A 24,092-nucleotide genomic window follows, 5' to 3' on the forward strand; every position below is an offset into this window, starting at 1 on the left:
TGTCAGACGTTCTCATGGTTCTAGGGAATATAGCTCATGCCGTGGTGAAATCATTTGATTCCGCACATGGTACCGCATGTGAAATCGTGGAAAGTGTGTTTAATCCAAGGTGGTACATAGACTCCAAGATTAAGACCTCTGATCCAAAACATGTTCCCTATGGGGTGTGTCTGTAATGTGAAACAGATTTTATCTAGGGGGGGGGGTGGGGGCACTCAAGTGACTAAACTGATAAGTTCCTGTGAATCGTTAGAATTAATTGGAAGGGAGAGTCAAGCACTGACTCATCGTAAGATCTCAATGTTTCACCTCATTCATGAGAAGTTGTCTTCAAGGCATGTAAATCATAGAATCGGAAAGGTCTGTCTTCAAAACCAAACCCTGCAATATCCGGTTTTTAAGTAGATCTCTGTCCCATGTTCATGTCATGATTTGGTAACTAGCATAAAATCCTTGAAAGGTTAAAGGCATCATTTACCATTTGCAGATGAAACAAAAACCCAGCTTTAGTGCTTCAAAATAGTTCTAAAATGTGAGTTAGGGATAGAAACAACCAACTGTGTAAAAAATGTAATCATTCGAAATTATCAATGTTAAGTATTTGTTAAATGTGGACAAAATTTATAATAACATTATTTCTAGAATAAACTGTCTACAGTTATGGTTTATCGAGAAAAATAATGATATCCCCACTTCAGGATTTATTGCAAAAACAAAAAAAAAAATAAATGGTAGGATGTTTTGTGATACAACTGACCTACACGTATGCATCCAATGTGATTTAGAACTCAAACATTTTTTAAATCACTTCTCCCAATGGTCCAATGCTAAACAATACCCTTAAAGTAGAAGTTCAATGACAAGTAGACAAGAAACAAAAGTTGTATTCATCTTTATTCTTTCAGACACAGAAATGACATTACTATGCAATGACTGTATACTTATCTAGCTATGACCGATATTGAGGGAAAATCATTATTTTTGCTGAATGATTGACTACAAAAGTGGTATAAATCCAGTGGGAGAGATGCGAGGCAATGATATAGCACTATTTCATATATTTGCAGTGATCAATGTTTGCGACCAGTATTTTTTCAAACATAAAGAACTTGATCATCATTGCTACTACTGCTTCTTTTGTCTTGATTGTTATGTTTGACTATTCATTTTTAAGTAAATTATATAAGTAGAGTGGAGTTTCCCTTTAAATGTCCTGTTTACCTTTGGGAACAGTGGTTCTAAGAAATGTTCAAGATATCACATTTGATGCATATGTGTAGGTCTGTTGTATCAAAAACCTCCTACCATAAAAAAATGTTTGCAAAAAACCTAAAATAAGGGAGATATCAGTATTTTTTTCTCATTAAGCCATAATTGTAGCTATGGTTTAGTCTAAAAACATTTTCATTATAACTATTGTTCACATTTTATGTATTTAACAATTAACATTGATTATATGGATTCACATTTTTACAGTGATTGTTTCTATCTCAAACTCACATTTTAGAACTATTATAAAGCATTAATGTTTGGTTTTTGTTTCATCTGCAAATAATAAATTATGCCTTTAAGATTGGCTAGGTGGCTTTGCAGTGAACCGTCTGTGGGAGTCTGAAGCCCGCCCACTATGGGCAAGCCATCTAATTAGAACTCTTCTAAATCCTGCAACGCTAAGGCATGCAATTCAAGAATGGGTAAAGGAAAGGGGATTGGGGAGGGGGGGGGGGGGGGTCGAGGTGGGGATGGGTGTGGGGGCTGATGATAATCATCTGTATGTGATATTGAATGAAAGGCTAAAATACCAAAATGACACACTATTACATGATCCTCTGCCAAATACCTAATCATATTGATTTGATACCTTGATTATATTTGAATGATTTACTTGCAAATTAGCCTGCTAGTCTGTGGATTAATGTCACAATACCTAGAAATTTGATGACTACGGTGACAGTAGTTTGGCCAAGTTATTCTGTCATTCAAAATGACAAGAATTCTGATTCACATAACAGGACTTTACAATTGCAGGAAGCAATGAGTCTGGTTTCCCATGGTAACAGCTGGGCAACAACCAATCAGCTGCAAGTATCTCAGTTACCATGCCAACAGCCATTGTTGAAACAGGTGTAACTATCTAATATGACATGATGTTGTGATCACCAACCACCGTTAGAAGTTACACAACCCTCCCTATCGCATATACCTCTCCGAATCTGAACACTTGTGGTGCTCTAATTTTTTTACCTCTAATTTTTGGGACATAAACTTCCGGTTATGAATGTGTAATGTGTAAATGTATGCTTTTGTGCACATTTAACGTCGAAATACTAGCAAGTATTGTAGATGTATCAAATTCTGTCTTATAATCTCACAGCCCGTTAAGGGTCGTTCCGTCACTTTACAGGCATGCTAACCTGGAAACATTAAACAGTACATTACTTGAATATCAGACCATTCTGAAGCAAATCAATTCTCACACAACAATAGGCATATAATGTACTCCTTATGAATACCACAAAGATTGGAGCAATCATCCCCTGCATTCCCATTGATTCCCACTGAACAGTTACTAGCCATCCCCTCTAAGCCCCCACTTTTTTTTTCTTTTTTTTTTCTTTTTTTTAGTGGCACCAAAAATTTGAAATATATAATACTGGGCCTCCTCACTTTGAAAAAGGCAATGCTGGCTCTGATTTTGATAGTTTCTTCCCCAAAATAGTTTGGTCTGCATGACATTCCTAAACTTAAAGATTAGCTCTACCACAAGGTTCAACTTTGGACTCTGAAAGATTTCTGATCTACAAGTATTTCTCTTTTTTCTTAGTGCGAAAGTATGTATCCATACCATACTGTGCAATTGAAGAGTTTGTTCGCAAAAACCGATAAGTCCATATTTGCCAAATGGAGATATTTTCGATTAAAGATCAAGAAAAATAAAGAGAATAATAAGAAAATTTTTGCTTCTTTTGACCATAACTTCAAAATGTACCTTTATAAGTGGTTACCAATATATCATTTAAAAGGTATTATTTTGTACTTTATGACAGAGCCCGTACTTCAAAATTTTCAAAAATGGACTTATTGGTTTTTGCGAACAAACTCTTCATGTATCTATAGCTTACTGTGCAATTATTTCAGTTGCAAGATGTATTCTTCAAGTTGGTATATGCAGGATAAATACGAAGAGTTTGTTTGCAAAAACCGTTAAGTCCATTTTTGAAGATTTTGAAGTACGGTCTCTGTCATAAAGTACAAAATAATACCTTTTAAATGATATATTGGTCACTACATATAGAGGTACATTTTTGAAGTTATGGTCAAAAGAAGCAAAAATTTTCTTATTATTCTCTTTATTTTTCTTGACCTTTAATCGCAAATATCTCCATTTGGCAAATATGGACTTATGGGTTTTTGCGAACAAACTCTTCATCTCTGCAACCATGATGCAGCTTTGCATAAACTTTTGTTTGTTGTAAAAATTATGAACTGTGCATTTCATCTAAATGAAAGTCACTATTCTGATTTACATCTTTTCTTTGTCATTTTTTTCCACAGATGTTAATATTTGAAATTCTGAGCATCCTGATGGACATAATTTTCCTGGGCATCTACTTCCCTACAACCCACTGTAAGTATAACCCTAGGCTGGTGGTAGCTGTCCTGACTTAAGTCTGGGCATCTACTTTCCTACAACCCACTGTAAGTATAACCCTAGGCTGGTGGTAGCTGTCCTGACTTAAGTCTGGGCATCTACTTCCCTACAACCCACTGTAAGTATAACCCTAGGCTGGTGGTAGCTGTCCTGACTTTAGTCTGGGCATCTACTTCCCTACAACCCACTGTAAGTATAACCCTAGGCTGGTGGTAGCTGTCATGACGTCAGTCTGAGAAAGACCCTAGATTTGCAATCAAGTGCGAATCTAGGTTCTTTCTCAGACTAAAGTAATGACAGCCTACCAGATACATTTGTAGTGATTTGACTGAAGAAATACTGTATACGCCATATATTTAGCGAGTCTAAATTTGCGCGAATTGAGACTCCCGACAATTTTGCGGGTGGTAAAATTCGCTATCATGGAGTAAAGTACTGAATGGAGAAATGTATATGTGCATGTCACATTCACATCGGGATCAGAGTCAATATTTTCGTGTGTCTTTAAGTTCGCGAATGGCACCCGACTCGCGAATTCGCAAAAATGAAAACCTCGCGAAATATTCGGCGTATACCAGTACAGTATGAGATTTGATCTGTGTGCACTGGTATAAACTCCCTGTGTACCACATTACTCTAGCACTGCAATGCATGAGCACTTTTGGAAAACATTTCCAAAGTCATTTGAGTTTTTATAGAATCTCTGTAGTTTGTAGTGAAAATTGCAAACTATGCTGTGATGTAAATTTCATGAAAAAGCTACGGCTATGTTGCTCTTGATGTATTCTATGTATATTGCGATTTATCTATTGGTTTGTGCACAGTGGTGCACTTGAGCCTAATGTGCAAAGTTGTCAAGTTGCTGACTAAGATGGGTTTGAAACTTGGCACACAACGAGAGGAAAGTTCTCAAGTTTTTGATCATCTTAACAGGGGTCGCACTTAACTTTTTTTTCAACTAGCCAGGCGGACTACTTAGAATCAATTTTGACACTGAAGCAATATTTTGGTTAGCCAGACAGACTAGTAACTTCAGAATTTTTCAATTTTTAGCTAGTCCGACGTGATTTTGGGTGGCCAATGGCCAGCGGACCATGGCCAATTTCGAACCCTGCTTAAAGGCATTGTTTACCATTTGCAGATGAAATAAAAATCTAGCTTTAGTGCTTCAAAATAGTTCTAAAATGCGAGTTAGGCATATAAACAACCATTGTAAAAATTTTAATCAGGATAATCAATGTTAAGTATTGTTAAATATACAAAATGTGAACAATAGTTATAATAAAATTGTTTCTAGACTAAACCGTCTACAGTTACGGTTTAATGAGAAAAACAGTGATATCTCCCTATATTTCAGGTTTTATTGCAAAATTTTTGTATGATATGATGTTTTGTGATACAACTGACCTACACATATGCATCAAATGTGATAACTCAAAAATTTTGAAATCACTGCTCCCAAAGGTAAACTGTATCTTTAACTAATTCCTGTCCAAATTTATTTTAAAATGCTCCAAAGATCAGAAGATTAAGAGTTCTCCAGTCACAAAATATTGGCATTGGATAGGTTTGTCTGGCTTTCATGATGACAAGTGAGATGTATGAAGAGTTTGTTTGCAAAAACCGATAAGTCCATATTTGCCAAATGGAGATATTTGGGATTAAAGGTCAAGAAAAATAAAGAGAATAATAAGAAAATTTTTACTTCTTTTGACCATGACTTCAAAAATGTACCTTTATATGTAGTGACCAATAAATCATTCAAAAGGTATTATTTTGTACTTTATGACAGATATCGTACTTCAAAATCTTCAAAAATGGACTTAGCGGTTTTTGCGAACAAACTCTTCATATGTACTAGTCTTAGTACATCAATGTGCCAGGTGTCTGTGCATAAAATGTGATGCATCATCACAGTACACATATAAAGTTGGAGATCATTAAAAGGATAAAAAGAAAGAAGAAAAAGAAAAATGCATGGAAAAACAATTTTGGTAATATAACATTACAGGTTTCTGACTTCCAATCTTCCTTCATCTTAAAAATTTTATTTGCAATGAAGTAGGGCAAATTATATCAATTTGAAACATAGCATTGTGAGAATTCATATCTGCCCAAAACCCCAAAATGATTTTTCTTTCATTTTGTGACTTTTGTGATGAGGCATCACAGATATTATGTATGTTTAGACATATTATGGTAAACATGTGACATATGAATTGAAATATTTATAGATTTGAGAATGAAAAGAGAAATGGAAGCAAAGTGCCCAATAATCACCCCTCCCCCCCCCCCCCCCCCCCCCCCCACACACACAGAATAAAACTTGTTTTTCAAAAATTTTCTGAGGGAGCTTACAGAGCTACTACTATTGGAAGGCGGTAAAGATTTTGATTTTGATACAATGTAGTAGGCAACTGAGGGTAGGAGTAAAAGGAGTATACCGCCCTCTTGTGATATCTGTCAGTCAGTCAATTTCAGCTTCCTCATGGATATCCATATCTACAGCTGGATGATAAACCAAGAAGGAGTGCAGAGCCTTGAATTTTTTTCTTCTGTCAATTCAATTCAGTTTTTATTTTCCACTCATGGGGTGTTCCACCCCATGAGTGGGATGGAACTTGGTCCTCTGTTAATCCTTGTCTTTTTTGAGGATTTTTACTTGTCATTATGTTGACTTTGAAGCCTTTTTTTTTCTCCTTCAGTCTTTTTCTTTGTTTTTAATAGCTTCGTCTTTAATTGTCTTGTGCATCTTATTTTTTCTTACTCTAATCTTTTCTTCTCTTCCTCCTTTCATTCCACAGTCATTGTCTATCACTTTTGTTTCGTTTTCTATTTGTGACTCGGCGTGTGTTTTACGTGAAGAGTTTGTTCGCAAAAACCGATAAGTCCATCATTAAAGATTTTGAAGTACGGTCTCTGTCATAAAGTACAAAATAATACCTTTTAAATGATATATTGGTCACTACATATAAAGGTACATTTTTGAAATGATGGTCAAAAGAAGCAAACATTTTCTTATTATTCTCTTTATTTTTCTTGACCTTTAATCGCAAATATCTCCATTTGGCAAATACGGACTTATCTGTTTTTGCGAACAAACTCTTCATGTGTTTCTTTCTCATGCAGATATTAAGCAGCATGATACTTCCAAACCAGTTAGAATTTAAAGGACAAGTTTACCTTATACATGTGGATTGAGTGAATACAGCAATGCTAGTAGAACACATGTATATCAGTGAAAGTTTGCGGAAAATCACATAATCCATTTAGAAGTTATGAATTTTTAGCAAATTTGTATGCGCAGTCACTGCTGGATCACAGTTTGTAATGTCACATGCATACAGCAATATAAGGGAATTATAAAGAGAATTCCACAAAAATTTCATACTCTGAAAAAAATTACACATTCTCTTGTTTGTTTCTGAGACATATGCTAAGGGTAATGCTAAACCCCGTTTACAGTGCGGGGCTGGGCTGAGCCGCGGCCGAGCCGTGGCCGAGCCCAGCCTCAATTGCGGGGCTGAGCCCCGCAATTTTGTCCGTTTACACTGCCGGGCTCGGCCGCGCTTTTAATTCAAGCCCTTCAATATGTTGTCGTAGTGGCGCTCTGCTTGTAAACAAACGCAAATTGGTATAGTCTGGTTTTCAGACCCTTTGCCAACTGGATTCTGTGGCGACTTGTCGCCGTTCGGGCAAAGGCCTTTACCGAAGGAAAAATCCTTTGCAGGACAAAACCACCTTAAACTATACTAGTTTTCGACATTGAGGGGGCTGATATCCTGAATAGCAAAATAGTACGGGCAAAGGGCGGTTTGGAAGCCAGACTAAAATTGGCCGCGCATTTGGCCCAATTTGCATTTACACTGAGAAAAGACCGGGCTCGGCCGCGGCTCAGCCACGGCTGAGACCACCTCCAGAGCGTGGCCAAATGCACGGCCAATTTTGGCCCCGCATTTGGCCTTTTGCACGTTTACACCGAGCCGCGGCCGAGCCTCGCACTGTAAACGGGGTCTTATTCCACCTGCCTTCTGAAAGAGGCATGTTAAGTGCTCTTTCAATATGTGAGAAAAGTGAAATATGTTAGAGTTTCTTAGTTTGCATTTTGTAGTCATGGGTGGAGTAGCACCAAGGAGGTTCAAGAGATGGAGTTACAACTGACTATAATTATTCAATCAGCTGTCAGTGTTCTATGGATGGACAAAAGAATTCCACAGGTGCATTTGTGCCTTTGATGTTCGATGCTTGAAGCCGCCATCTTTCTGAGCAATCTGAAGATTCATTTTTAACGCTAATATAATATCGGGTGTATGCTGCTCGTTTATATGTCAAATGCAATGAAATTTCACCTAATGATAAAGCATATAAAACAAAAGTCAATTCCGTTCGAAAATATGTGCAAAAGTGTAAATCTGAGCTGTATTTTGTGAAAGTGTTTGAAATTTTACCCTCATGTAAAGCCGGTTTTATCATTTTTCTCCTTATTTCCGCCAAATGAAACTAATATGGTATCATCTTCAAGTATAGTTCTTTATCAATTAATATGTCAGATTAGCGTACAGACACGTACAGTCGAGTAATTTTGATATCTATTTCAGCAATATTTGAGCAATTTCTATTCGCACACCCCCGTGCCTTTACCATTGTCTACCACCCATCGTTTGTAAGTAGGGATAGCGAAAAGTAATTACCATCACAAAGACATCTTCGTTGGAAAGTGGCTGGTGATTATTCAATGAGACACAAGTCAATTGTCTTTGCATCTGAGCGGCAGATCCAGTTTGACACATACTTCAAATATTTTTGAGTGGCGGCTTCGAGCATGGGATCAAAGTGAATAAGACTGTTTTGACTCCATTTCTCAAACCTCCTTGGTAGCACAGAGCAGTCCAACACCAACTGTAAAGAATATTGAATCTTGCACCTGTCCTAATCATTGTGTTTTCCCTAATAACATTGTTGTCTCTTTTTTTTCTTCTTTCTCCTTATCTCTCCCTCTTGGTTGCAGGTACAGACCAGTTTGTGACAAACTGCTCTACCATGAAATTTGGGGCAGGGTATCCTTTTTTGTGCCATATCACACCACTCAGATGTTATTGAATAAGTGAAAGTGATAATGCAAAGTTGAAGAATTTAGATTTAGGAATTAAAAAGCAATGGACCTTGCAGCTAATGCTACGGAGGGGTCAACATTTCTTGTTTTTAAGTGTACACTCCTTATTTACAGTGAATAACAAAAATTATATGAATGAGTCATATTTTCATTATCTGATTAAAAATTTATATAGTTGATATGGCATACATATCAAGTGCCTTTTCTGTCGGGGCTTTGCTGTTTATGAATTATTGTAAACCATTATCTTGTGCAGAACCTGTGTAAAGTGAAATTGAAATGATCGTAGCCTGAACAAAAAGTATGTGAGATTAATGATTACTGGTAGTGTAGTGATGCAAAGTGACTATGCAGCAGGCATGAGCAGAGGGTTATATGCAGTAATCACATTTAATTTTTTTTCCTGGTAGTTTGGAGATAGAGATAGTGCTGCATTTTTTTCATGTTTGATCAAAATAGAGCTTCTTGCCGACACATTGTTACATGAATCAAACAGTGCCACCGCAGTTGAAGTTTTTACAGACATATGCTGTAGGGAGGATTACGGTTTGCAAGAATCACTGATTGAGCAAATTGCCAAATGCAAACTAACCCAGAGTAATATAAAAAAGTTATAGAGATGATATTGTTTTGTCCTTAATGATATTTCTTCATGTAACATTCAGCATGTGCATCTTGAATCTACTGCTCAAGCCGGTAGCGATATACCTGCTGTTCCGCGAGTACAATCGTCGGGGCGGAGACTACGGCGACCTGAGCTTCCCGAATCCCACCGTGCGGGGCTACGAGAACATCGATCAGTCAATCCCCACCAACAACCAGGTGGAAGAAGCGCACCCCCCAGCATCCCTCGACAAACCCTACACACCCCTTCCTCAATAGGATCTATCGTCTCTCCGCATCTCACATTAATCAGAATTTTGGTGAGGAAAGAAAAAAAGAAATCATCCTCTTCTCCCACTCCTGTGTTTCTTTTTGGATGGGACAGATTGGTCAGTAACAAGACCGGTTGGTCAGTGTTAGGACTGATTGGTTATTGTTAGGACGAATTGGTCAGTGACAGGGCTGGATTGGTCATTGGTGATCGGTCATTAGAAGGTGGTATGTGTAGTATTAAAGCTGCTTGGTCAGGTACAAAATGATGTGTTGGGTAAGCTTTGCAAAGGGATTTGCCGGTATGTGAGTGAGATTACTGTACAATGTGAAAGGACTGGGGGTGCAATGTACAATGAAAGAATTTCACAAAACTTCTGTAGATTCCAAGCCAGTTGCAAAGAGTCTCCTTGAAGCCTGCCCTCTTGAGGACAATCCACCACAGGCAAGGTAGTCTTTTATAACAACACTCCATTCTGTGATCTTGGTCATCGTATTTTCTGTGTGAGAGAAATTTAGTTGATATGGTTGATGGGTTTTTATGCTGCTTCAATTTTGAAGAAAAGTTATTCCATTGTACTAAAATTTGCAATGTAGGTATAAAGCAGTCATATCTTGACAGTCAAAAGTTTGAGAAGATTTGTTTTTGTGAGTGTGTATACAAACAGTAACATTTTCAGTTTTCAATTCCCTTCTGGTGTGGAATGTACAATGCTGACCGGGCTTAGACAATGCAAGTTTTGAGGGAAGTGCTCTCCATTTGAAAAAGTTGTGAAAACATAATAAATCATCCTGAGCATTTTAGACATTGAAGAACAGTACAAGATATTAAACTCAAGCTTGCTTTTTAAATGCCATTGTGTGTACCTCAGCCATTGTCTGAGCAGATCTGTCATTTGAAACTCAAGAGAACCTACACCATCTTCAACAATGACTAGAACAATGACATTTTTATTGCTGATCCTGAAGCGTTTACTTTGGTTTCAATGTCAAATAGAAGCTTCCTGCCTATAATATGTTGAATGTGTAACATCTGCAGCACAAGCAAGTATATAATTATGATATACCCTTTCATGAATGTGAAAAGCAAAAGCAACATGCCTGCTGAAAAAAATCAAGTGAGTTTCCAAAACATTCTTTGAGCAACTTTACGATGGGTGATATTTTAGATAATCAAACTATGATTTTTTTTTTTTTACAAGTAAGAAATTTCTTGTTTTGCTTTGTTTTTTTCCAGCTGTTATATGGCATTTTGCAGATTATTCTTACCTTCAATGATTATGACTTCATCGGGTTAAGGTGATGCGGGGCACCATGTACGCTTGATGAAGATATTGTGCATCTCATTCTATTACTTTTTACAGGTTTCGTCATTTGTGTAAATACGCTGATATAGTTCGAAGTCCCTTCATCAACTTAGGGTAGGCAAGCTATATTACTATGTAAAGCCCTCAAACTCTGATGTGTATGTGCCAAAATATCATTAGAATGTGACTTAAACTGAAAGTGAAACAAGTCAAGAAAAATTCTGCAGAAGGGGGAAAGCAGAATTTGTGTCAGATTTCAATCACCTTGTGAGATATGATGCCATGCCAACATGTTTGTGCTTTTCCTTGTTCTACCCCGTACCCCTCAAAAATTGCTAAAAGCTTTCTTCATCAGATATGCTTTAGATACTGTGTATTCCATGCATGTGTTGCAAGTCTGTATACAATCAAAAAAGGTCACACTTTATATTCAACATTTTTTTTTTGCATATTTAGATTGAAATTATTTTCATAATAGCCCTGATCATCATAGTTATTGAAATACAATGTCATGTATCTACTTAAAATATTTCAGGTTGGCCTATAGTTCATCATGATAAAAGCCTTGATTGCCTTTTTTCCTCACCAGCTGCTGAATATGTAGAGCAGACAGTGTCAAAGCAGCATTTTTTACAATACTTGCATGATTAGTTCACGGTGACTTCAGCTGTGATGCAGAGAAAAGAGCAATGCTGCCCTCTATGTTCTACTTTGTCCAGTCTGAGCTGCTTCCCTTCTATGATTACTAGTATGCATTCAAGAACTGATGCATGCAGATGGTTTCTCTATTCAATTCAATTCAATCTTTATTTCCGATTCAATATACAGTATAGATAAAAAATACACGTAAATATGAGCACATTGTGCAAAGGTGCAAAAATACAAACAAAAACAATGAAAACATTGACAAAACAGGAAAGTATTATGAAAAAAAAATAAGGAAAACAGATAGAATATAGGTACAATAAGAACAAAAGCTCATTGACACTGTGTATGTGGTTAACCAGAAAATGGTATGCGCGTAGAAAGCCAGAATAGGCTTGTTATGTTGCACATACCCTGTCATATAATCGTTATAAAAACTAACTCGAATGCTATTATGATATGTACCTAAAATCATCTTCAGCTCATCTTCCACTCATCTTCAGCTTCTACACAGTCTTAACCCATTTACTGCTGACACATTGGCTGATCCTGTTCAATGTCATTGAACTGAACACGGTTATCCAACTCTGGTTCTCTTAAAGGGATGATGATGTAAGTTTTGGTTGAGATGGGGATTCAGCTTCCACTTTTTATGAGATAATTATAAACCCCTCATATGTAATATCAAAATGAATACAATTCTAAGAGGAATTCAAAGTTTACTTGAATGAAAGAGCAGATATTCATTAATCTATATGACTATTTTATGAAGACTGAAGGGTCAGCTAGATTCTTGTTTGACAATTCAAGGCTGAACTCGCTCTGATTAGCCACAGGACATTGACATTTCAGACAGTGAGAATCAGAATCTATACTAATCTGTCAGGTCACATACAAGTGAAGTCCTTCTTGAAAATAGAGAGTTAGTGGTCAGTTACAACAGTCATCTACAGTTGAAGAGTTTGTTTGCAAAAACCGATAAGTCCATATTTGCCAAATGGAGATATATGCGATTAAAGGTCAAGAAAAACAGAGAATAATTAGAAAATTGTTGCTTCTTTTGACCATAACTTCAAAAAGGTACCTTTATATGTGGTGACCAATATATCATTTAAAAGGTATTATTTTGTACTTTATGACAGAAACCGTACTTCAAAATCTTCAAAAATGGACTTATTGGTTTTTGCGAACAAACTCTTCAGTTTCTCAAACATTATCATTATTTTTTTGTGAGATGTCAGCTTCAAGGGTTTTGTTCTTACCTGTTTTCATGTTACGTACATCAAGCTCTATGCTGCACGTACTTAGTGTTCCATCGTGTTGATATCAGATATTTAGATAGATTTCTTGTTTTCTTGCATCGCCTATATACCTTGCGCAACAGTTGCAGTTAGATGATTACAACAAAAAAAGAGAAGAGAATAGTAGATAAGTTTAAGAGGGAACTAATAGAAAACCTGGCAAATGTCCACATTAACCACATACTGTATATCATGTTGGTACATGTCTAAAGCGGGGCTGCCAACTCTCGCGCAATCAGCGGTAGACTCGCACAATTCACCCAGTCCTTGCTGTCTCATTCTGACAAACAAACTATCATGATGAAACCCCAAGAATAGAAAGGTAAAAACCCCAAAACAAAATGTCTCCAAAATCCCTGATATTCTAAACGTTCCATATGCCCAAGCAGAAAGTTTGGAGATTTTCCCACAGGTGCACCTGTTGTATGTATGTGTAGAAATCATGACTGTGATAAATATGCACCAGATTGCACTGTCGATAATGTAAAATGGTCCAAGCTGTCTACAGGGGGAAGGGGGGGGGGGGGGGGGGGGGGGGCAGCAACCTTCCATACCCCCCCCCCCCCCCTTGATCCCTTGCGCTTGGTCCCTTTGCCCCCTCACAGTGTCCCACTTCAAATTCTCACTCAATATAGGCAGCCCTGTATCGTTTAATTGAAGTAAATTTTTTGTCAAGTTCTGGTGTTGCTGTAACTAGTGTATAAAGTGAACATGAATTAAACAGCTATATGTTACCTCACAACTCTGCCACTTGACAATAACTATCAGCAGTATGTATAAAGGCACATCGGTTCTTTGTAATTTGCCATGTTCACATGCCCAACTCAAGTGGATGACTTGCCAACTTCGCATATTCTGCGCACACACGCACCCAAGCACAATGCGATTGGTACATCGCAGTATGCCACAGTACATTGAAAGCGTCATAGCCATAGCTGTGTCATTACATGTATGTTGGCGAAGTTGAAATTTTCTCCACTTTCGCCTATTTGGTGACACGGCACTGCTGTACTGCATATCTGGTGTAAATGCTTCTTTAAAAAAGCTACATGGCTTTGATAAATACTGTAAAACATGATATATTCGCGGCATGAAATTTTCGCGAATTGGAGCCGACAGCCTTTTTTGTGGCACGAAATTTTCGCGAATTGCTACTGGCATTCAATGCGTGTGCGTGTAGACAAAAGCTTTCGCGTGCATTTTAATTTCGCAAATTTTGGCACTTGCGAAATTCGCGAAATTAAAATGCACACGAAAATTCCTCGTTTTACAGTAGAATGTTTTCCCTAACTGGTACTGCTTGCAGTCTCCGAATAATGTGGCATATGGGGGGTCTGTGCCGTGGTACACAAGAGTTACACAGTTACACAGATATGATACTGGCTGAATCTGCTTCTCAATAATTGATGGGCTACAGTAAATGCGTAAATCTTTGCGGTACATTAATTTTCAGCTATTTCGTGCTACTTTTGGCTAGTGTGAATTCTAAATCCCACGAATGTATCTGCCCAATTTTCTCTGCACATTTTGAATGGGTTGACTGTTGTGCAGCATTAATTGAAGAACCTGCGAATATGTTTAAGAGCTGCTCATTTGATCATTGCAAAAAGGTAATCGCACAAAAATATTGGCATTTACAGTATATAACCCACATGATTTCAAACCTCCATTAGCAGTGCTTCCATGTTAAGACAGAAAGAAAATGGCACTACACAGAATCCAGGCCTAATACAATATCAGTTTCCTCCCAAACATTGCATTCTAATATTTCTCCTCTTCACAAATATTACTTGTTGGTCATACTACTTCAAGTGGATGAAATCAGCAGAAAAAGAATCACGGTTCCTTCACATTCTTGCATAGAAAATGTTCAGTTTTAAGAGTGAGGCATATAGCTATTCTTGAATGTTTCCCTTCTTGTTTTTACTTAAGAAACTAAATGTACATAAACAATTTCTTGGAAAAATAAATAATATATTTGAGTCAAGAAGAGAAAGAGTTGGCAGTCAAAAGCATTATGTGTATGTGAGTTGTGTCCAGACATCCCCTTCAAAATCCCCGTCAGGCATTTTGTTTTTAATAGTCATGTTAAGATTAATGAATGCTTTTCGAAACTCATCGTGAGTCAGTATCTGTAGTCTCAACATTTGTAAGTCTTGAGATGGTCATTTAGGGCACAAATTGTGCATTTGTGTGGTCAGTAACAACTTGATGTAATATGAGAGTCTCGGCGGTCAGTCTATTAAGTAGCCTGAGACTTATGCTTTATGCCAACAGAAATAGGATGTTTGTGAAAAGTTTTCTGCGGATTTGTCTCAGTTGTATCATTATCTTACTTCATAGACCACTTCCTCGTTGTCCAGACTGTGTGTTATGTGTTGATTTGACAGCCATGAAGGCATAATATCACATGTCCTTATTCCCGATGAGAAAAATTGTCATCTCCTCTGATGACTTGTCTGTTTGGTTTGGAAGAGTTTGAATCTTGTGTGTAAAGTTGAAGACATAATGTGATGAAATTGTGCAGAGGAACACATGTCCAGAGCAGAGATTGTAAAACTAGACCAAGGGCGATGTGCCATGATTTCACTGGGGAAATACCTGATGGTTTCGTTTTGTGATGAATGTGATATTGTGGTCAGTTGGGGGAAAAGGAAACAGATTTTAATATGAGTCAAACTTTAAGGAGATAACAGTCAGATTTCTTTCTTTAGGAAAAATCAGAATAATAATATTTGTAAATATTAATAATTGGTTAAATGTATATCAATAGATATAGATACAGAATAGTACACTGAACTTAATCACCTTAGTGTCCTTTTAGATTAGTAATACATTGTCTATTTTTTTTTCTCAGTTCAGTTCAATTCAATTCAACAAATTGTATTTCCAGTCAACAAGATAACATCATGTTAACATAAACTGAGCAATATAGCAAAATAAATGTCATCTGCATTATACAGGGCTGCCAACTCTCACTCATTGAGAGTGAGACTCACTCATTTTGGTCCTTTCTCACTCTAAAACTTTATTTCATTTGAATGCATTTCTATTGATCTCACTCATTTTGACTCCTAAATTATAGCATTAGCCTACGGTATGTATGGGAGTCTCACTCTCAACTAGTTTCCAATGTTGGCAGTCCTGATTACAACAGTATGACAGATTTTAAAAGTAGTGTATCATATGAAAATAACACAAGTACCAAATATGTAGCCAATAATGAGAAATATTTGTTGGAAATGAGAAATCCACTTTAGATCAAGGTAGTATTTATGTGCACTCTGCTGGTAGAATATAGATTATAATCAAACGTGGTCAAGAAAAGATTTGAAAAGAAAAAAGAAACCACACAGTAACATAAGTACGTGTATGCACTGATCTACTAAGGTATATGATTCCCTTCCAGATTCTGCGGATGTGTTATGATGTATATACAGAATGTTATTTGAGAGCAAACCGTTTCTTTTCTGGTGTTCTTTGTCAAATTTGTAAGAAGACGTCTTTTTCTTTTCATTCAGTGCACAGTTTCCGGCACAATTTTTCTGAGAACTTTGGAGATTATTGGAATACAAATTGTGACTTTATTGATAGTGAAGTGTCAGTTGGTTTCATCCATTTTGTTTATCTTTCTGTGCTGAAAGCTTGTATATTTTTACAAGAAGTGATCGATTTCTCTGTCAGTAGCATTAATTTTTTTTTATTCTTGAAACTCAATGATGTCTCGCTCAGTTAGGAGCATAATTTACGTCAAATCACTGGAAAGATTATGTAACATTTCTAAGTAGGGCTTCTTATTATTTACAATTTTTTTTTAAAGAAAATGAGCCATTTTTAGATTTATGCAGTAAGTAGATATAATTGAAAGTCCTTAAGTTTTGTTATTTTGTTCTTCTCCTGAAGTCCTTAGTTATTATGCATTTGAGGCCACTGTTTCAGGAATCTTGTTTTCTTTTAGAATATTATTGACGCACATTTTATTCTTGTTCAATTAAGGGAAAGTCCAAAGGCTTTAAGTTGCATGCGCCTTGCACGTTTTACTGTTTGCACACTTCCGGCAGATTTTGGCCAGTTCATTCACACAGACATATGTCGTCACAACCTCTCGCTATATTAATAACTCAATTTAGAGAGTCAGTTGTTAATTGGCAACATTTGACTCGTGTCTCACGTCATCAACCTTGTGTCCAATATGGTCATTTGACCATGCACAAGGATTTCTTTTCTGTTTTTTTTTTTAGGTTAATCATATTGTGTAACAGTTAATCCAACATGGGTGTGTTTGTGTCTTAAAACAGTCTTTGTCTTGACCGGCGAGTGGACAATGAGAGGGTCACTCTTGACGTGTGGTCACTTTAAATCCTTGGATAAGGGAAGAGGGAAGTAGAGAATTAATTTGTTCAGTCTTCTTCGTTCCCATAATCTCTCTTTCTGTAATTTAAATCAGAGAAGGTGAATGCTGCCCAGTGACTGCACTAACAGTGTTTGTCCCAAAGGTCAGGGCAGTTAACCAAGTAATATTAAGCTCCATTTTGCCACTGTGAGTCAATAATGATCCAGAATTTGAAGGAGATGTTATTAACCCGTTGAGGACAGTTTGATTTTGCTACAACATGCATTTCCCATAGACGTTTGCCCAAGTATACTCAGGACTCGGCCTCAACAGGTTAAGTGCAGACTATGGACATTGAGCTTGTCTGAGGCCTATAGAAAGTATGATATGAAAATGAAAGACTTTATCAAATTCATCATGGAATTATACAATCATCTGATATTATTCTTAGTGTTTTGTTTACTTTGGCTTCAAAGAAATAACATCACTAGGTCCTGAGGGTTTCAAATGGAGTTTTATTGATGTATGGTCATTCAATTTTGGCAAGTGCATGAATAGGAGTAGTCCATTGTGACCACTTCATTCTAACTGTATTCCTTCGTTGGGTAACCCTCATTAGAGAGTTAAATACTGAGTGTTCTAGTACTTTATTAGCAACAGAAAACAAGACAGTAGTGTTGTGATGACTTTGTCTGTCTATACCTGCTCATCTTTCACTCAAATGACCCTCGTGTTGGTCACAGGCACATGCTATGCTAAATGTTATTGAAGTGTACTACAGACCTTTGCAGCAGCCATAGCGTTACCACCAAACAACAACTTAGTGCGGCTGCCTTCGGCGCATTTCTTGACGGGACACAAGGAACATCTCTTGCTAGCTTGACATGTACTGTCCGTGGGATGTAAAAACTGATGCAGAAATGATATGCACTTTTCAGCGATTGTCAAATGGATCACAATTTTTGGAAATGATGGACATATTTTGGTGGTTTTTTTTCTCAAATCTATTTCTGAATAGATCTAATGCTAAAGGATGTATACTGAGAAGCTGCTCTTTGTATTTTCACATTTTTCAAACTCGAAACTTGTACAGTATATGTACGAAGAGTAACTGTCATAAGAGAATTGTAACAAATTATATTAATAATCTGTCATCTTTTACAAATCTAACAAACCAGTAGCTTTTGGGATATTTCTGTGTTTTTTATCTATTTGTTTTTGTGTGTTTCATCATGTGTGTTCTGTATGCATTTTCTTGGTCCAAGAATATTCAATGTGCGAATAATTTAGACTTTAAACTTGGCAGCAGTCTACTTATTATTGTATAGAAGTGCACTAAACATATTTGCAATTGGTCACAACTTTTAAGAGAGAGAGAGAGAGCTCGAAAACTCTACAAAATTGTGGCATTTCATTCATAACAAAGTAATTCTTATCTTTGCCATACGATTATGTTAGATTGGCTATCTGTCTTGGAATGTAATCAGGTAAAAATTGAGGATGTTCTCTCACCTTAAAATAAAAAAGAAATGTACATGAGAGAAGACAAAAATTAGCATTTCTAAACAACAGTCTCATACAGAAACCAGACACAAATATTTATAGAAGTTCAGTTCAAATACACAAATATAACAAAGACAGCTGTAAGCTATTTTTTATTTTGATTGGGTCAAGGGAGTGTGTTCATTCAGAATCTGTGTCTTTATTAGCGTCTCTTAATGTATTTATAACCAATGTGGTTTTTGTTAGATTGTTTGTTTCTTTTTGCAGAGGTGAAAATGATTTTACAGTTAAGAACTATCGCATGAACTCAGATTTGTAGTAACACGTTGGTAAAGAAGATGTTTTTTTGTGCTTTTTTTTCTTGAACTGGTGTACTGTTTGGTGATGATTTGATATAATCTGTTTCATGTAAAACCAGCATGATATGCTAATCTTTGCAGGGGGTGTGAAAAGGAGAGAGTTACAGAATGCACAGTGACCTCTGTTTTTGCAATGTGGAGGTACCTCACTGGCTGATCTACCATTTTATTTTCTTAGAAGTCACATGGAAGTGAGGGGGAAAATCTGTGACTAATTTTAGTTGCAATATTAATGCATGGAGAAGTGTGAGCATTGTATAGAAGTACTAATCTAACTTCAAATGCTGTATGTCTTTCTATAAACAAAAAAAGTCAAATAAAATGGTAATTAGGTATTTCTTTGAAATTACTTGGAAAAAAAATATAAGGATGCGCACTTTTACACAGGATTGTAGGTTATTATGTGTCTCGACACCAATTTAAACTGTGTATTTCCATGAATATCTAGACTTGTATAAGATGTGAAATCAGTATTGAACAACATTTGGCAATTTTTAAAGTTGAGATGGTTGTCATTGCTAATTACCAAGTGATATTGAATGTAATGTTTGTGCATTGAAAGACTTTACATCTACATACACACGCTTATACCGTCACACACATATCATTTGGTACCCTTTAACCATGAAAGATAGAGTGCACTTACTACGTATAACTAATGTTGAAATACTCAGTGGCAAACCAGCATACTTACAGTAATGTTAACTTGTGTGCCACTAAGCGTAATTGATTGAATCATGAGCAGGGTAAAATGTGAGCTATGTTTTATGTACAATGCAGAATGTGATGTTGCGCACCAAGCATAGATTCTACTTAACCGAATTTATAATCACATCATGCCCCAAAAGGTATTTGTGTGAAACTACTTTTTGTTGCTTGCAATTGTCATTCAAAGCATCTGTTTTGCCATTTTGAAGATCATATTTAGATAAATCTTGAAAAGAGGCTTTTTTCAAATTACAGCCAATTGATTCCACAAGATACTTCTGATTCTTCACAATGACGTGATTTGCGTATTGTTTGTCTGTATTCAAGTATTATTCTTCAAATTAACAGACAGTGTGTTTGATTGAATAATGTGCACATAAATACTGGTGTGTAAAAGTCTTTCATGATATCATCTATCTTCATTCCTCAATGCATGCCACAGCACCACCCACTGGACACATGTGCAATATATTGACACTGCGAGAATCTTAGCGTACCATTTAGAGTCAAAAATCTTTAGTGAGTCAAAATGATGGTAGTGTCGGTAGAGCAGAAACTATGTAATGAAACATCTTCTGAAGTGGGCTTTGAATTATTTCAATGTATTCCCCCTTGAACTAATTCTTTCTGTTTTCCAATTCTGCAAAATAAAAGTATAAAAAAGTAAGAAGTCCTGATTAACCCACTCACTACAAGGTGTTATTAAGTCTCAAAGGTTTATAACCTTGATTATTTGGTTCCAGTATACAATAGGCTTAGCATAAGGTCCCCCCCCCCAAAAAAAAAAAGGAGTTATATCGGCGTAATGTGACTGACCCTAAAAATGTCCCCAACCCTAGAAATTAAACAACAACAACAAATTCTTCGCTATCATGATCATGATAGCACAGTATTTAGATATTGATAGTACAATCATTCTTCAATCAATCTTCGCCATCTTTTCCCGTATTTCACCGGTTCTCATTTGAGTTATTATTTTTTTTGTACTTCACCATATGTAGTCGTACAGTGTTCGCTTTACTGCAAATTGCGGCTGTTTAAAAAAAAATACAAAAATTGACCTACCTACCCTATTTTCATATGACTTGTTACACCAATATGTCTTTTTTTTTTTTGGTAGGGGAGGGGCTAGGTACATAAAATAAAAAAAAAAAAAAAATCTGTGTATGAGATGTGCTGTTACCTCTAAACTTTTCATTTTGTCTGCCCGGACACTCGGCTTAACTTGCCATTTTTTTTTTTCATCAGCATTGAGTTATCCTGCCAAGCTTGATCTAGCGGTAGAAGTAGCAGTAGCATACCCACTCAGGCATGACAATGTCCCTCAGTGTGACAGAAAGGCCAAGGTGACACAACATAAATCACAGTGGATCGGTCATCTCTTTTCTTTAGCTCTTTGAGAAATCATGCACCAATCTAATATTAGAGAGACATGCACAACCTTGTCACTTTGACACCTCCATTGGCACATGGCGTAATTTGCATCCCGGTATATGTACAATATAGCTTCCAAAGAACTGCAGTTGGGATTACTGCAACAAGTAGTTACATGTAAAGAAAGCATGCGCTCTCCAGAGCTTGCTCCAATTGGTGAACAAAATACAGGAAGGGTTGATCACAGTGTTTTGAAAGTGATTAATGTTACTGACTTCCTTCACAGGTTTTAACGTGATGGACAAGTCAGAAGCAAAGTAAATTTAAATATATATATATACTGTATATATATATATATCAAAAGCTGAAGATCACTTAACAGAAACTGCAATTGACTCAATTGTTATCAGGACTAGAGAGAACCAGTAAAAAGTTTGTGAAGCTCAAGTGACTCGGTGATTTGAGAGCTTATATTCTGATCTGCATCCAGAAAAAAAAAAAAGGTTTTGGTCAGTGTCTCTGAGAGAATATTGGTCATGACAAAACAAGTCATCTTCAATGGGTTAAACAACTGGTGTAAAAGCCTAGCCTCAGCATAAACTTGATCTCAGACCTACGACAATACTACAATGAGGTAAAATGACAACTTTGAATTATTTTTGGTGTGGTTTCCCAGAATCATGCTCCACCAGCCATCACTTTGACTGTACGGAAGTGGTCAAGGAAGAGGAAACGAGTAATATTTCTCGTCACCTGCTAAGGGAAAGATGGTTTAAGAGGATTGTTTTTGTACATATCGTATGGTCAATTATGGATATTTGTTTTAAAAATATTATACATAGTCGAGCACTCTCTGCTAAAACAATTTTCTTTATTCATCTCATGTGGTTTCCTGGAAACTAATGAATTATTAATGAGACCAGAGAGAATGAATAGCGGAGGAGTATTAGGTAGTTTGATCTAACTCCGTATTCCGTTGTGTCAGGCTGCCATGAATGGCCTCGGCTCGGGTGGAACCACTGCTGCCTGGTAGATGATGGGTTCAAGTCCCGAGCTGGTTCCTTCTCTCTCATGAATGTGGTCTCTTAAAGGTACAGATCAAGTATGCAATCTTTCTTAAAACAAGCAGCTGCAAAAATACAAACACCCACTCAAAAAAAAACAAAAAAAACACACACACACACAAAGACACACAACTCAATCATGTATGACTAAGGGAGATTTCAATGGTGTATGTTTGCATGGCCAACCACTCGAAAAGCCCTTGATGCCAAATTAAGACATCTGCATGTTTGCACCGAAAGCTTTCTCATTATAAACTCGCTCCATGGCGATTTTCCAACTGGTCCAGTACGTGTTGTCATTTGTGTGTTGTAATTTTTGTCGTATCATAGGAAACTAACGGAGCCCGACGTTAGTGCATTGGATAATATGCTGTGGCAATTCCCCGTAGAATTAATTCATCACACACACATGCACGGTTCCCACAAGTATTAAGGTTACCTTATGGTACTCAGAAGGAAGCGTAGCAATGGCTAAAATTGATTTCATGTTAAAACTTTAGGGACGCATCGTATTGAGATACAGGAGGTCCCGTTTGATATGATAATGGACAATTGTGTTTAGACACTGAATGTTGACACATAAGTGATGGGATTGTTTGTTTGTTTGTGGAAAGGTCATTTCATATGAAGAGAGGTAGCCATGTCTGTTTGGATGTGTTGTGCACTTTCCCAGGATTATTAATTGTAATTACTTTTTATTTTTGCAGTTCACCTTGCCTCATGCTAGTAGTGGCTTTGGCCTCGGCACTTCAGAGAAGTCCTGGGTGGTGTTTCACCAAGTTGTTCTTAGGCTAAGAACGACTTTGATTAAGAACGACTGGTTCTTGCGCTGAATTATTGAAATTCTGATAAGTGTAGCACATCAGAACATTTTCCAGTCGTTCTTAAAGTCATTCCTAACTTTAAGAACGACTTGGTGAAATACCTCCCTGGTTTATTGAAAAGGAATAGACTTTTAGGGTTGATTTCTTCTTTTTTTGTATAGTTTCTTGACCAGTTCTTTCTTCTTTGCATGTGTTGTGATAGTCTGCTGTACGTTTCCTGATTCTTGAAACTTCAAAATGTCAAGAGTTCATTTTCAGAAAGCCTTGTCAGTTTTAATATAGAAATGCTTAAATTTGTAAAGTGTCACAATCTTAGCTCTTTGTATAACTTTTTATTGCACTTTTTCAGGTCAGTAGCAAAATATTGTAATATTCTGAGTGTAAAGCTCACCTCGGTTGTATAGTGTAGAAGAGGAACTGTGAATGTACAGTTGGCATTGTATGTGTTAAGAGGTGTATGGATGGAAAGGAGCCCTCTCTTGTTTAAAGTCAGATCACAATCTATTTACTAGTATATGACAAAGGTTACATTGAAGTAGGTTGAACGAAGGTCACTGTAAGGTCAGTGTGATATCTTATTGGACAATTGTCATTAAAATTTGTTGGGAACATTTATAGGTAGCTGCTGATGTATTGAGCAGATTTTATTTGTTTTTTTTTCCAAATACAAACAGTGTCCAGTAAATGATCTTTTCTTTTTATTGTAGAAGTTTATTGCCTGTAGACTTAGTTGCAAATCATACTTGTGTGATTCTGTTATTTTGGTTAAAGCTGTGCATGTTTCTTTTGCTTGCAATGTTGTGGAGAGGGTTGTAGATACATAGATATATTATATATATGAAGTTTCCATGTTCGAACCGATACTTTTTCAGAAACGAGTACTAAAAGCAATGTTTCAGAGCTGTAGACTACATGATGACTATGACAATGACTGAGCTGTGTAGTGATAATTACTTACTGTACCTATGTATATGGAGGAATAAAACTTATAACTTGTAAAGATTTAGACAACCTGGTGGTCATCTTTTTTTTACAC

At 36.6% G+C, this 24,092-nt stretch overlaps 1 protein-coding gene across 1 annotated transcript in view; it reads left to right on the top strand.

The window, feature by feature from the left end:
- LOC139708853 (type-1 angiotensin II receptor-associated protein-like) overlaps positions 1 to 10,753 on the top strand; it is a 29,680-nt gene extending 18,927 nt beyond the window's left edge. Inside the window, exons 4-6 of the mRNA XM_071620812.1 lie at positions 3,556 to 3,628; positions 8,661 to 8,709; positions 9,431 to 10,753. Of these exons, the coding sequence (XP_071476913.1) occupies positions 3,556 to 3,628; positions 8,661 to 8,709; positions 9,431 to 9,647 (339 nt within the window). The 3' untranslated portion in view covers positions 9,648 to 10,753. The remainder of the gene's footprint in view (positions 1 to 3,555; positions 3,629 to 8,660; positions 8,710 to 9,430) is intronic.
- Positions 10,754 to 24,092: the final 13,339 nt, after the last annotated feature.

This window comes from Diadema antillarum, unplaced genomic scaffold (genome assembly GCF_040938485.1).
Source record: "Diadema antillarum isolate AM-2024a unplaced genomic scaffold, OU_Dant_1.0 seq00001377_RagTag, whole genome shotgun sequence".
In the NCBI taxonomy this organism is placed as follows: domain Eukaryota; kingdom Metazoa; phylum Echinodermata; class Echinoidea; order Diadematoida; family Diadematidae; genus Diadema; species Diadema antillarum.